General features: G+C 42.6%; 1 protein-coding gene and 1 long non-coding RNA gene across 6 annotated transcripts in view; one reads left to right on the plus strand and one right to left on the minus strand.

Annotated features, from left to right (window-relative positions):
• Positions 1–14,970, plus strand: part of LOC129643950 (uncharacterized) — a 31,972-nt gene that overhangs the window by 13,193 nt on the left and 3,809 nt on the right. The gene's annotated exons all lie outside the window — the stretch shown is intronic.
• PPM1L (protein phosphatase, Mg2+/Mn2+ dependent 1L) overlaps positions 5,635–14,970 on the minus strand; it is a 330,127-nt gene continuing 320,791 nt past the window's right edge. For all 5 annotated transcript variants that reach the window (XM_055569180.1, XM_055569182.1, XM_055569184.1 and 2 more), the window contains exon 4: positions 5,635–12,032. In XM_055569180.1, the coding sequence (XP_055425155.1) occupies positions 11,686–12,032 (347 nt within the window). In that variant the 3' untranslated portion in view covers positions 5,635–11,685. The remainder of the gene's footprint in view (positions 12,033–14,970) is intronic.

Raw genomic sequence — 14,970 nt, forward strand, 5'->3', positions numbered from 1 at the left:
CCTTTCCTTTCTTTATAACTGGACTCCCCCTATGGTTTTAATCTTAGCAAATCAGAAATTGGTTTCTTTTAATTTGCATTTCCTTTTGTATATTCTCTTGATTAAAAACAACAAAAATTCCACTGCTGTCCACAATGAGATATTCCCAATCTCTTACTTACTCTCTATTATTTTAATTCAATAGGATTCTAATGTAATTTGGCAACAGCTAATATTACTTGGATCAAGAAGCATTTGGCATAAACAGAAAGAGATGTCTAGGGAAGATGACCAAGCAAAGAATTTAGAAAGAAGGGATGGCCTCCGTGGTTAAAAATAAAAGTCTTTTTTTTTTAATATTTTATTTATTAGTTATTTATTTATTTGACTGAACTGGGTCTTAGTTGTGGCATGTGGGATCTAGTTCCCTGACCAGGAATCGAACCCCAGGTCTTTTGCATTGGGAGCTCAGAGTCTTGGCCACTGGACCACTGGGGAAATCCCTAAAAATAAAAGTCTTGTATTCAGTTCTGCTTTACTGTGCAGAAAATAGATACTGTTGTTATTCAAAATATAAAACTTAAATCCCATGCTTAGATTCTGGAATATCTAAAGTAACTATGGATACCAAATTTATGATTAAAAACAAAATCTTACACTTAGTCTTCACATTTAAGATCAAGACATAATTGTATTTCTGAAATGTGTTAATTTTCTATATAATAAATTCGCTCATTTATCAAGGAATACTGATGATAAAAACTCAGTTATGGGTTCTCATCTGGGACATGAAGCTGGGACATAGCCTCTTGGGAATAAAAATAAAAACAGGTCGTGGAGAGGTGTTTCCTGTCTGCCTTTGCTGTAATTCTCTCTTTCCTCCAGAGGACCCTGTAGGGAGATCCCTGGCTTGGATCTCCTGCTGAGCCGTTGTATGGCTATTGTTCCAGTGGTTATTCCTCAGTGGGACAGCCCTACCCATGCCCACTCCCCAGAAGCTCCCTGTCTCACCTCCCCACTCCATACTTGGGAAACTAGATGATCTAATGTGGAGTAATTATCTGTGCAATTTGCTTGGGTGGTGGCAAGATATTCCCAATCTGTTACCATTTGCTGTCTGTCAAGTGTAATAAAGAATGACTCTAATTCTGCCTTGTCCTTACACAACTAAGTCACTGGAGAAAATCTTGAAAGATGTGTTTTTACCCCATTCAGCCAATACTGAGCATTGCAATATCCATGAAGCCTCCACAGGCCTGAAAGTGACAAGGCAGGAACGATGCCTGAGTGCTCACCTCTGGATACACTCCCTTAGGCTATCTGCACTTGGTAGGTGCTCAAAAAGGTCATAATAGTAATGGAAAGAATACACAAGCAGGTTTATTTACAGCAAAAATAGTGGCTTTCTCAACTAAATCTAGTGCAGATCAGTGTTTTATGAATCCAGTGATGCTTATGTGTGTGTGTATATATATTTATATATTTAAAAACTTATGTATTTGGTATATAGAATTATGTATGTAAGCATAATTCACATTGGGGTGTTTTGGAACAAACTGTTTCACTACTATTTTTCAGGCTTGTTAGAATAATTATTCTTTTGAACTCTAAAATGTCTTCTATTGCTTTTGTTTTCCTTTTCCTGGCTGACCAAAGGAATATTGAAGCATTGCAAAACAAATTTCAACTCTTTATAATCTGAACTGAAATTGTGTGAGTGCTATAAAGCAAAGCCACTGGCTTTAGTAATTGAAAGAGTAACAGTGTTCCAATGTGAACGTGTATTTCTGATAAAATGTTAAAAAAGCAAACTGCTTTCTAAAGGAGGAGCAAAAATTATTGGATCTTCTCCCATTCTTTATTTACTACTCCATTTTTCTGACTATATGCTTGAGATAAAGGGTAATCAAGATGAAAAATACATAGACACTTATAGTCTTGGAACCTGAATAGGGGGAGTATTCTTGCTTAAAGTCCCATGGTTATAGTTTTCCCCCATGGCAGGATTTATATCTTTTCATTATTACACTAAGCAGTCACTGTTTGTCTCTGCATACACTGGGAGACAGATGGGGATATCAAATGTGCACAGGAGATACCATTCTCTTTAGTTAGAGATGTCTAATACATCATTTCTATAGGATTTTAAAAAAATTATATGAGCAAACGTGACCTTTGTAATTATATGAAAAAGTCTCTAGGAAGCAGGAACATTAAATAACCCTGTGCTTTGTCTTTGTGAAATGGTCAGTTTTAAATTGAATACTCACTGGCATTCATGTTGGTGTTTGAAAAATTATCAAATTTAGAACTCACCCCCAGATGTAGCTGTGAGCGACTTTATCTGACTTCAGTTTTACTGAGACACCCTAAAATATAGGGTCTATCATTTAGTGTCTCTTACTATTTGAAAAAAAAAAAATCTTGAAAGGAGTATTCCCTCCTTGAAATGCACAAATTCTTAGGATTCAGGGTAAACAATGTCTAGCATTTGGAATGGAGAAGGCGATGGCACCCCACTCCAGTACTTTTGCCTGGAAAATCCCATGGACGGAGGAGCCACCGGCTGCAGTCCATGGGGTCGCTAGGAGTCGGACACGACTGAGCGACTTCACTTTCGCTTTTCACTCTCATGCATTGGAGAAGGAAATGGAAACCCACTCCAGTGTTCTTGCCTGGAGAATCCAGGGACAGGGGAGCCTGGTGGGCTGCCGTCTATGGGGTCGCACAGAGTCGGACACGACTGAAGCAACTTAGCAGCAGCAGCAGCATTTGGAAAGCAAACAGTACTTAGGACAGTGAAAGTGGCTTAGGAGAGCAGTAAATAAGACCACGTGTATCTGTTTTCACTGGCAAAGAATGGAACAAGGGTGGTAATTTTACTAACTTTACAAATAACTCAGGATTCATTTTTACTTCAATGTTATCTACTTAACTTCAGAAAGAGCACAAATATTAGAATGATTCATGATGTTAATAAAATATAATGTCTCCTTAATTGAAAATATTTTATTTTTCTTCGGTTTTGTCTTAAATACTTTGTTGAAAATGCTATTCTTTACATTCTGACTTTGATCTCATTGGAAATTAATTGTTCACTTTTTAAAATTAAAAAAATGCTTCAAGCTATATTTTCCTTATATATTACTCTACCTAGGCCATCAGTCATACAAAAAGAAGATTTAGAATTGTATTTATTAACATGTAAGCAAAGCTTTAACCAGTACTGTAAATGGGAAGCCTTGAATTTGAGTAAGTGAAAAGTGAGAAAACCTGCTTTCTCAGGTCTATGTGCATGGGCGTACCAGGCAGCACAGTGGTAAAGAAGATGCCTGCCAGTGCAGGAGATGCAGGCTGGATCCCTGGGGCAGAAAGATCCCCTGGCATAGGAAACAGCAACCCACTCTACTATTCTTGCCTACAAGATTCCATGGACAGGAGTCTGGTGGGCTATAGTCCATGGGGTCACAGAGAGTCATATACAACTGAGCACATGGGTCTCTGTGCAGGGGTCAACAACTGCTATTAAATGCAACATATGCAAGTAAAATTCTAACAATCCAAATTTTTGGTAACCAACTTTTTACATTATTAATGTCGAAAAAGCAAGAGAGTTCCAGAAAAACATCTATTTCTGCTTTATTGACTAGCCAAAGCCTTTGACTGTGTGGATCACAATAAACTGTGGAAAATTCTGAAAGAGATGGGAATACCAGACCACCTGACCTGCCTCCTGAGAAATCTGTATGCAGATCAGGAAGCAACAGTTAGAACTGGACATGGAACAACGGACTGGTTCCAAATAGGAAAAGGAGTACGTCAAGGCTGTATATTGTCACCCTACTTATTTAACTTCTATGCAGAGTACATCATGAGAAACGCTGGGCTGGAGGAAGCACAAGCTGGAATCAAGATTGCCGGGAGAAATATCAATAACCTCAGATATGCAGATGACACCACCCTTATGGCAGAAAGTGAAGAGGAACTAAAAAGCCTCTTGATGAAAGTGAAAGAGGAGAGTGAAAAAGTTGGCTTACAGCTCAACATTCAGAAAACGAAGATCATGGCATCTGGTCCCATCACTTCATGGCAAATAGATGGGGAAACGGAAACACTGCCTGACTTTATTTTTCTGGGCTCCAAAATCACTTCAGATGGTGATTGCAGCCATGAAATTAAAAGATGCTTACTCCTTGGAAGGAAAGTTATGACCAACCTAGACAGCATATTAAAAAACAGAGACATTACTTTGCCAACAAAGGTCCGTCTAGTCAAGGCTATGGTTTTTCCAGTGGTCATGTATGGATGTGAGAGTTGGACTATAAAGAAAGCTGAGTGCTGAAGAATTGATGCTTTTGAACTGTGGTGTTGGAGAAGACTCTTGAGAGTCCCTTGGACTGCAAGGAGATCCAACCAGTCCACCCTAAAGGAGATGAGTCCTGGGTGTTCATTGGAAGGACTGATGTTGAAGCTGAAACTCCAATACTTTGGCCACCTGATGCGAGGAGCTGACTCATTTGAAAAGACCCTGATGCTGGGAAAGATTGAGGGTGAGAGGAGAAGGGGACGATAGAGGATGAGATGGATGGCATCACCGACTCAATGGACATGGGTTTGGGTGGACTCTGGGAGTTGGACAGGGAGGCCTGGTATGCTGCGGTTCATGGGGTTGCAGAGTCAGACACGACTGAGCTACTGAACTGAATGTCAGATTACTCTAAAGGTTTTTTTCTCCCTAGTTCCTTGACTATTACTTCTACCTTTGTTTCTGCATGAGCACGTTTAAAATTATGCCTTGTCTAATTAGTATAGAAATATGTTGAGATACTGCGTGGCCTCACATTTAACCTCTGAATTTCTTTATGACAAAAGGTAATGGGAGAATGTGGCTGAAACATGGTCCCTTTCCTATGAAGAAGTGACCCAGGCAGACTGCCCTGCCTCCTAACCCTCCCCCCACCACAATCTGCCATTGAAGCCCTCACAGTAGGGCTGTGCTCAAAGCTAGGGACTCTGGTTCTTAGAGGTTTTGAGATTAATTTGGATTCAGCAAATGTCAGAGGGGATTTCTGTGATAGTTAATGCCAGATTATAGGACTTCTAGAGTAAATAGGGACTTCCCTGGTAGCTCTGGAGAAGGCAATGGCAACGCACTCCAGAGCTCTTGCCTGGCAAATCCCATGGATGGAGGAGCCTGGTAGGCTGCAGTCCATGGGGTCGCTAGGAGTCGGACACGACTGAGTGACTTCACTTTTACTTTCATGCATTGGAGAAGGAAATGGCAACCCACTCCAGTGTTCTTGCCTGGAGAATCCCAGGGACGGGGGAGCCTGGTGGGCTGCCGTCTCTGGGGTCGCAGAGAGTTGGACACGACTGAAGCAACTTAGCAGCTGGTAGCTCAGATGGTAAAGCGTGTGCCTACAATGCAGAAGACCCGGGTTCAATCCCTGTGTTGGGAAGATCCTCTGGAGAAGGATATGGCACCCCACTCCAGTACTCTTGCCTGGAAAATCCCATGGACAGAGGAGCGTTGGTAGGCTACAGTTCATGGGGTCGCAAAGAGTCAGACAAAACTGAGCAACGTCACTCGGTAAATAGAACCACATCTCTAAATATAATCCACATTTTTGCAACTTGCTTGCTTTTTGGTCATCATTTTTTTTTTCAACATTTTTTTTTAATTGTAAAATACACACAAAATGTGTCATCTTAACCGAGTTCCCTGTGCTGTACAGTAGATTCTCCTTAGTTATTTATAGCGTGTATATGTTAATCCCAGTCTCCCAATTCATCCCACCTCTCATCCCCACCTTGGTATCCATATGTTTGTCCTCTACATCTGTCTATTTCTGCTTTGCAAATAAGGACATCTATACCATTTTTCTAAATTCCATATATATAATATGATATTTGTTTTTCTGACTTACCTCACTCTGTATGGTAGGCTCTAGGGCCATCCATGTCTCTGCAAATGACACAATTTCTTTCCTTTATACGGCTAATATTCCAGTGTATATATGTACCACATCTTTTTTTAATCTGTTCCTCTGTTGATGGGCATTTAGGTTGCTTCCGTGTCCTGGTTATAGAATACAGTGCTGTAGTGAATACTGGGGTGCATGTATCTCTCTGAAGTATGCTTTTCTCTGGGTATATGCCTAGTAGGATTGCTGGGTCATTTGGTAATCCTATTTTTAGTTTTTTAAGGAACCTCCATACTGTTCTCCATAGAGGCTGTATCAATTTACATCTTTTTTGGTGGAGTTGTGAATTGTGCAAATGCCGGTGATGATCTGTTAAAATGAACAGTTACTACATGCTCTCTTCAAAGTCCTTAACTTGGATTTATTGAAGTGATTGTACAAATGAAGGTGTGGTTATTACTAAACACACGAACATGATCATAATCAACCCTTGGTTAAACAGTTTGCAGCTTAACAGTGGTAAAAATAAAAAATAATGGACAAAGCCTCAACATTATTAAGAATTAGCAAATAAACTTACATACTAGAAAACAAGTTTAGAATCAGGTATATAATGGAAACCTCACAATCACTTGCTCTGTGCAATCTGTCACCTAGTCTAAGTGGTCTTACTTTCAGTTTTATGCTATTTTGGATAAAAACGAAAGAGTGTATTCCTAAATACTGGCTGTAATTTTAAGATAATGACTTTACTGTAAATTCACTTTGTACCATGTTTTCAACTAGATTTATTTCCTCTGTGGTGTGGATTCTCTCTCAGAGCTTTCTGAACATATTACCCAGGCTGAGAGTGACAATTATGGAGCTATAGTCAAGCCTTACATTTTAGGCAAGAAATAACTTGCCAAACTTAATTATATATATAAAACGTGAAAGATGGGACAACATGGGATAGGGATTTTAGAATGAATAAGAAAAGAGAGTAAATAAATGTAAATAGTTTACATTTCCATTATTATACAATGGATACATAATTTTTAAAAGTCTAGTTAGAATTTAAAAAATGAATTAATACCAAATCTGCTATCCTCCCTTTTCTATTATTTTAAATAGATTTTCTTACTCTCACATAGTGATAAAATGTAAGTATTTATTTTGATTCTACCTGAAAAGCAAAGATAACTTCAAAAAAGCAACTAAAAGCTCTTGGAACGAATTTTAAAAATCCTTAGCTGTAGCAAGGTTTTTGCTTATTATTCATACAAAAAGAAGGGACCCCATGTTTAGAGTTTCAAGCAAGATCACCGAGCTTCTACTATCGATGTGAGGCTGCTGAAGGTCAAAGTAAATCAAACTATTTCTTAATACTGCTTTCATTAACAAATCAGCCTCTTCCATGAAAGGATGAGTGCTTCTAAATGGCAAACTATGCTGCAACCACTAAGAGTCACAGTGAATGAGAAAACAGTAATATTTCCATAGAGCAGAATTTCCCAAAGGGCTTCCTATGGAACACAGGCTTTTTGGAGTGTTACTAGGTATTACTCAAAAAAAAGTTTCCATGGTCAGATGAATCTGGAAAACACTAGAACTACATATGCAAACAAATTAGAACCTTCAATGTACTAACTTTCTAAGATAGTATGTTTTCCAAAATTCTTTTGACCCTGGAACCCTATATGAGGAAGAGTATCTTTGGAGCTTGTGTCCTGTGGAACATGCTGGGGGAACACTCCTGCAGTGCTCAACTAATTAGCTTCAAAGTCTAGATGTGAATGAGTTAATCCAGGGGCAATTAAAAAGGCCCTAGTCTAATGGGCTTCCCTGGTGGCTCAGATGGTAAAGCGTCTGTCTGCAATGCTGGAGACCATGGTTCGATCCCTGGGTTGGGAAGATCCCCTGGAGAAGGAAATGACAACCTACTCCAGTACTCTTGCCTGGAAAATCCCATGGACAGAGGAGCCTGGTAGGCTACAGTCCATGGGGTTGCAAAGAGTTGGACACGACTGAGCAAATTTATTTTACTTTACTTTATGGTATCTAATGGTCATGTCATTTCTGCAGAGCTAGGTCAGGAATGCTGGTGTGATGAGCTAAGGCAATTTAGGGGAACATCAAAATCAGTCTCATACTGGGTCGAAAGAAGGAAACAATTTTCTGAGATCACTGGAAAATAAAACCTTATCCAGAGTATGGATTACTGTACCTCCAAATGTACAATGAACTGTTGCCCTTTCTAAACTTTCTGTGTTCCCAGTTGCAAGAGAGTTAGATCTAGCATCAATTCGGGGGGGGGGGGGGGGGGAGGGGGAGTCAGGAAAATCAAAGTATACTTGGCAAAGGAAGAAGTGATCACTCCCTTTGTGAATCCCTCATGTATGGATGAACATTCCAGTGATCCAATTCAATTGTGTAATCAACTTCCTAGAACCACTTGAGATAGGGTTGGTGATGCCATCACTCACATAATCCTGTCTGCACAAAATGTTCATGGGTTGAAATCACATCAGTTGTATGCAATAAGGCCCATTTTAAATATCCAAATTGCATGGGCTCCCTGGTGTTCAGACGGTGACGAATCCGCCTGCAATGCAGGGAACCCAGGTTTGATCTCTGGGTCAGGAAGATCTCTGGAGAAGGCAATGGCACCCCACTCCAGTACTCTTGCCTGGAGAATCCCATGGATAGAGGAGCCTGGGAGGCTCCAGTCCATGGGGTCGCAAAGAGTGGGACCCAACTGAGTGACTAACACTTTCACTTTCATATGCTCCTTCACTCTGTAAAACACTCTGTAATACTCTTACCACATAGACAAGACGCTAGAGGCCAATGCCTTCAGTCCAAGGCTAGGAACAGAATGTAGCCTTGGTTACCAGGAACATGTACAGTTATGCTGTGTTAGAATGGTGACCTCAGAGTCAAGTGCTTTGGGCAAGTTGGTCACATAAAATAAATGCTGGTCTTGGGAGCTAGTTTCAGAATTTTCCATGTAAGTATTATTTATTCCTTTCACTAGAGATCTGCAAATACAGTGACTTTTAAAAAAAAAGTTTCCGTGCCTTCTCCCCTCCCCGCCACCCCCCACCCCCCACCAAATTCTGAGCCGTTGTAAGAGTACAAATTGCCACCAGAGCAGCAGGAAAGCAGCGCATTAATGAAGACCTGGGTTTGGCATCTTGCTGGGGGGGTCATAAGCACATGATCATTGGTTCCCAGCTTCATTTCTTAAAGACTATAAAACCATTCCACAATTTGGCACCATGGGGGCTATTGGCAACGCGAACTCGGGCTGGGAAGCTGGGGTGACGGTTCCAAAGCTTTGGTAGTGCTATTTCAGGAAGCTTCACATGCAAACTTCTCAAGTCAGTTTCCCTAACTAGACTCAACCTTCCTGTCCCTAGAAAATGGGGCGGCTGGCTGAAGAGCCACAGGGCACCCCGGGTGAGGTCTGCAGACCCCCAGAGGCTGGAGGCAGCTGAGAGAGAGAGAGAGAGAGCTATCAAGCTCCAGGATAATGGGGGAGGGAACAAAGTAGCCTGACTTGAGACATAACTATTCATCAAATTGCAGCTATTTTTGCCTGTTTCAAAAATCTACAAGCCAAACTGGGAGAAAAAGAGGCAGTAAAAAATACACACACTACTTGGTTCAAGTCAGGAATGGGTTCATTTCTACAAAGAAAAGTTTAGAAGATGCCTTGTGAACCTCAGTCAGAGGGAAAGCCACACACTCCTGCACTCAGCACCATCTACTAAAACATTTCACAGGGCAGAGAAACACTGATTTACTAATTTAGTAGCTTTTCTTCTTCATCTTCACCAAAACAGTACCATTTTCATTTTACACAATAACAGTGATCACAGAACTTAAAAAGGTCTTTCCATGGTTATTTATGAATTCTGGGTTAAGTTAAAAATAGAAAAAGGAAAATTAACTATGTACTGTAACATGCTGACACTGGTTACTCCTGGACTCCAGGTAGAGGGTGGGCTCCAGTAACTTCATAATCAGAATGTCCTGAATCCCCAGACTCAGGCCACCTGGCCCGACCATCCAATCAATGGTCATAACCAGCATGTTTCCCACAACTCCCTCCCCACCCCCACCTCAAATACACACATCCAAACGTTGTGCCTCTCAAGAGGCAGAGACTCCAGTCTAACGTGGAGGCAGGTATTTTGTACTGGAACATGCTACACTTAAAAAAACCAAAACCAAGGTTCTAATTCTAATATCGTAGATTCCAATGTTAGTTTACAAAAGTAAGTACTTTGCTTGGGACACCATTATTCTTTCAGTTAAAGAAAGGTTAAGAGCTCAGAGGGATCCAGACAGATCCCAGTCCTCGGCAGCCACAAGGGGATCTTTGCATCCTCCCAAGTTCTCTCCTAGGACCTTCCACATTTGAAGAAGGCAGGGGATGAGGTGGTCAGCGAATGGGGCCTCGGAGAAGCCATAAAGACAAATGCCCACTCTGGAAGGACAAAACCAGGTAGATGCCCTGGTTTTTCAGACACAGACTGGGTGGGGATGCCATGAAAATCTTGTTTGGCTCTTTGAGCCCAGCATTTTCCATAATAAAATACTGAGATTGGAAACGTGACATTGGTGATAAGAAATGAAAAGTAGCAGGTCTGGCCCCAAAATAACTCAATGGTTTGCAACCAAACATTAAAGACTGCTGCCTTTCCACCATCTAGCAGAAGCACATCCCAGTAATTTACTACCAAATTCCAACAGGAGGCTGGGGACTCTGAATGGCTTCAGGGGGCACACATGCAGTTCTATGCAGCTGCTTCTCAGAACACTTGAGAGACACTCAAAAGCTACTTGGAGAGAAAGAAATGCACAAAACCGGGCAGCTGGCACTCAAGTCAGGAAGGCAACCTCAGTAGCTTTCTCTACCAATGCAAAGCAGCAAACTTCCCAGGGGATGCTGTGCCTTATTTGGCTGTGATTTCCCCATCTATCCTTAAAGGTAAAAGGAATTACGGTATTGCGATTTGCTTTTTTCCACTTGGTACTGTAAAAAAATCACGGTGTCTGGTGGTAAAGTTTAACAGCTGCCTATTCCATTAGGTAAGGTGTAAGCAAAAGGTTAAGGCCATGCACGATTAGGATAAACACACAAAGACTGGTTGGGTGGTATACAAAGTCTCTTTAACTAATGAAGGCGGGGGAAGGTGACTTCAGGGGTGCACGTGGTTCTCCTCCTCCCCACTTCCCTCAGCCTTCAAGAACAGCTGTGGAATAATAAACCATTTTCAAATCTGTTTCTGGGCTGCTGCAGAGCAGAAAAACTGGGCTTAGGAGGACAAAGCACCCTAGGGACAGCTCTGCCTCTCAGCAAGGGGCCACAGTGGCTCTGACTCATGAGTTACCCACAGCTTCTCCTGGGAGTCCTGCCCTGCTCATTGCTCCAGCGAGAGGACACAAAGTCTGATGATCGGAGGGCCCTGTAAGGGATCTTGAAAGCAAATGTCAAAGGAGAATATATGGCACATACGCCTTTCACTTCATACATGGGACTCTACAGCTATATATATTTGGACATTGGATGAAAGAGTTGGGAAAACACGAAGAAACCACTTTCCAGCATCTCAACTACATTGGCCAAGAGCACCCTCTGTTCACACAGCACATAGACTTAAGACAGTTGGGGACGGGGAACCCCATGTCTGGGATGGATGATCCTAATTGTAACTCCACACCTTTCACTACATTAAAAGAGACCAGTGTGTTGAAAGTCCTTTAGTCTAAGGCAGCTGAGACCCCGAAGGGTTCACTGCTCTTCTGTTTTGCTGCTATTCCTGAACTTCACCACCATGACTGTTATATTGTCAGGGCAGCCTCTGTAAAAGGACTGTAAAACGATGCTCTTGGCCCCAAAGTGAGGTTCATCCAAGCGGTCCTTGATGAATCGAACAGCTTCCTCGTTGCTGAAAGCATCCCAGAGGCCATCTGATGCCAAGATCATGAACTCGGGCTGGAGCTTGTCCAAGTCAAAGGTCAGGATATCTGGGTCTGGGATGACCACATTGAGGTTTTTCAGTGGATAATCCCCCAGCGATCGAGACATGGCCAGGATCCCCTGGACCCTCCAGGAGCCATTGAAACTGATAAAACCACCTGGAAAGAGAGAATGAGCCCATTAGCTTGAGCAGCTGTTCCCTCTCATCCTGGTGTGATTCGTGTGCACCTGCAAAGGGCTGACCTACTGTGTGTGACCTGTCATACATGCTCCTGCTGGCACTGCCAGGAGGGAGCAGTGTTCCTCCTGCATGGCTTGACGTCTGATCCTCTACTAGTAGATCCTCAGGCCCTCATCCTTGGCATCTTAAAGGTCTTCAAGACTAAATCAGTAGGAATATTGAGGGCAGAAGGGATGGATGGGTGAGAGCATCAGTTTTTATTAATAACTAAAGGACAACTTAGCAGTTCAGTGACTGATAGTAGGGAGCCCCAGGGAGAGGACTCAGGGACAACAGCAGAATACCACCAAAAGGCATGTGGCTGGTACCAGATACAACCACTGGGATCCATCATTAGCATGAGGCCGCCCTTGGTTGTGCCTGTATTGATTGCAAACAGCTCCCCGACTAGGATAGAGATTAAAGAATGGTGTACTTAAGCACAGTTGTTAAAGGCTCAGGCTCTTGGGTCAGTCTACTAGGATCTGATTCCTGGCTCTGTTACTTCTAGCTCGAAGTGACTTTGGATGAGAAACTCTCTAATCCTTGGTTTCCCTGGTTGCAAAATTTGGACAATAATAGTATCTATTCCATCGAGAAGCTGTGAGAAATAGAGTTATTCTATATTAATCAGTTGGCACAGTGTCTGAAAATAACATGCACTCAGTATTACACAGTGGCTCAGATGGTAAAGAGTCTGCTTGCAATGAGGGAGACCTGAGTTCGATCCCTACCTAAGTCGGGAAGATCCCCTGGAGAAAGAAATGGCTACTCACTCCAGTACTCTTGCCTGGAAAATCCCATGGCCGGAGGAGCCTGGTGGGCTACAGTCCATAGGGTTGCAAGGAGTCAGACACTACTGAGCAACTTCACTTTCACAGTCCCTATCTATTATTATGTTTTCTTTAAGGGAACTAGAACTTTGTTCATTTGCATGTTATGTCAGATATTTATTAAATATATTCTCCATGCAGGGCAGTTTGCAGGCTATAAAGTTGGACAAGATCTAGACCTTTTCCTAAAGAAGCAGAGAGTCTGGCAGGAGGGGAAATCCACCTGCATTAACAGCTACAAGCACAGAGCAGTATTTTTTCAGGGAGAACCTAGCACCTGTTAAATGCTATAGGCAGATAGAAAAGAGAGGGACGATTTCCAGTTGTGATAATCAGGGCAGAGTGAGCATTAAAGCTCAGCTCTGAACAGAACGATAGGTAGGACTTCCATGAGCAGGGATGTACAAGAACATTCCAGGAAGAGTGGTTTCCTGGGCAAGAGTATGGGCTCTGGAGTCACTGGGGTTTCAATTCTGGTCTCACCATTCACTAGCTGTGTGTCCTTGGGCACACAAGCCTCTCTGAGACTCCATTTCTTTGGCTGTAAAATGAGAATAACATTATCAACCTCATAAGGTAGGGAAAGAGCAAGTGTATGTAAAGCACCCAGCTTAGCTCCCAGCACAGAGTGAAGGCATGGTAAATGGCAGCTGACATCACTGCTGTTGTACAAACAGCTTAAGGCAGGGAGACGGAAAGATTGACGTGTATTTTGACCTAGACTGGTTGGAGGGTATTGCGACACCAAACAGGAGGGGGATAGGTGTCCAGAAAGGAAGGCTGAGGCCAGAGAAAACACACATAAATATAATAAAACCAATCATCGCTCATTAAGTCCTGCTGTAAAGTACACCCTCGACACAGCAGGTGAGATTAACCTCCTTGGAGACGCGGTCTGAATTTGCTCTTATAATCACTTCTGGGTGGGGGCAGGGAGGAGGAGAGAGGATAAAATGGGCTGACATGTCAGAAGAGAGCTCTAAGGTGGCTTCTCAGGTGTACCGTATACACATCCCCGCTGTGCTTCCTCAAGAGCAAGCTGACTGTATCCCAAGTCCAGGGTCACAGTGGATGACTGAGGAGATGCTGTCTTCATAAGCAAGGAAACTCATCAAAGCTTGACAGATGCTCTTAAAACACTGTGCCGTCCCATTGACAGAAAACCCGACCAGAGCTTTCATTAAAAATTATTCTGCATCTCAAGCAGTCACTGAAGCAGGAGGTTGTAATAAAATTCAACGATTTTGGATTCAACAGTACAGCTTCCCACTGTGAGAACTCAAATGTTGATTAGGTTCTGGGCAGAAGCTGGTATGCAGAGATTGAAGGTCAATCTGCAGACTCCCCCAGGGGGCAGGGGCACTTCTTGGGCAACCACCTGGGGGACCTGAGCTCCCTTGGACAACAGGGCCTGCCACGTGGCATGCAACACAGGGGCTACAAGCTGTGGTGGTCAGTTTGGGGAGAGAAGGGGTCCTCCCCTGCACAGGTAGAAAAAACGAAAGTGTTAGTTGCTCAGTCGTGTCCAACTCTTTGCGACCCCATGGACTGGAGCCCACCAGGCTCCTCTGTCCATGGGATTCTCCAGGCAAGACTACTAGAGTGGGGTTCTATTCCCTTCTCCAGGAGATCTTCCTGACCCTGGGATCGAACTCAGGTCTCCTGCATTGCAGGTAGACTTTTTACTGTCTGAGCCACCAGGAAAGCCTACAGGTAGAAAAGAATCCCCCCAAATTAACTATGAAAATGTAATCATCAACTGATAATCTTTCTTCAAGTCTTTGCCAATGTCACCTTAGTGAGGCCCACACTGACCACCCCAACACTCCTCTTTCCCTAACTTGTTCTGTGTCTCTCCATAGCAGTTATCACCTTGTAATAGACTAGATAATTTACCTGTTTTAACTTATTTATTAATAATGTCTGTCTACTCCATCCTCTACCCCATCTCAATCCCAGGATGTCCATTTGTACCTCCAGCCCCTAGATGCTGAAAAAATAAAAAAGGGATTCTCTCCCTCCTCCAACTGACATATATACTTG

This window comes from Bubalus kerabau, chromosome 2 (genome assembly GCF_029407905.1).
Source record: "Bubalus kerabau isolate K-KA32 ecotype Philippines breed swamp buffalo chromosome 2, PCC_UOA_SB_1v2, whole genome shotgun sequence".
NCBI lineage: Eukaryota > Metazoa > Chordata > Mammalia > Artiodactyla > Bovidae > Bubalus > Bubalus kerabau.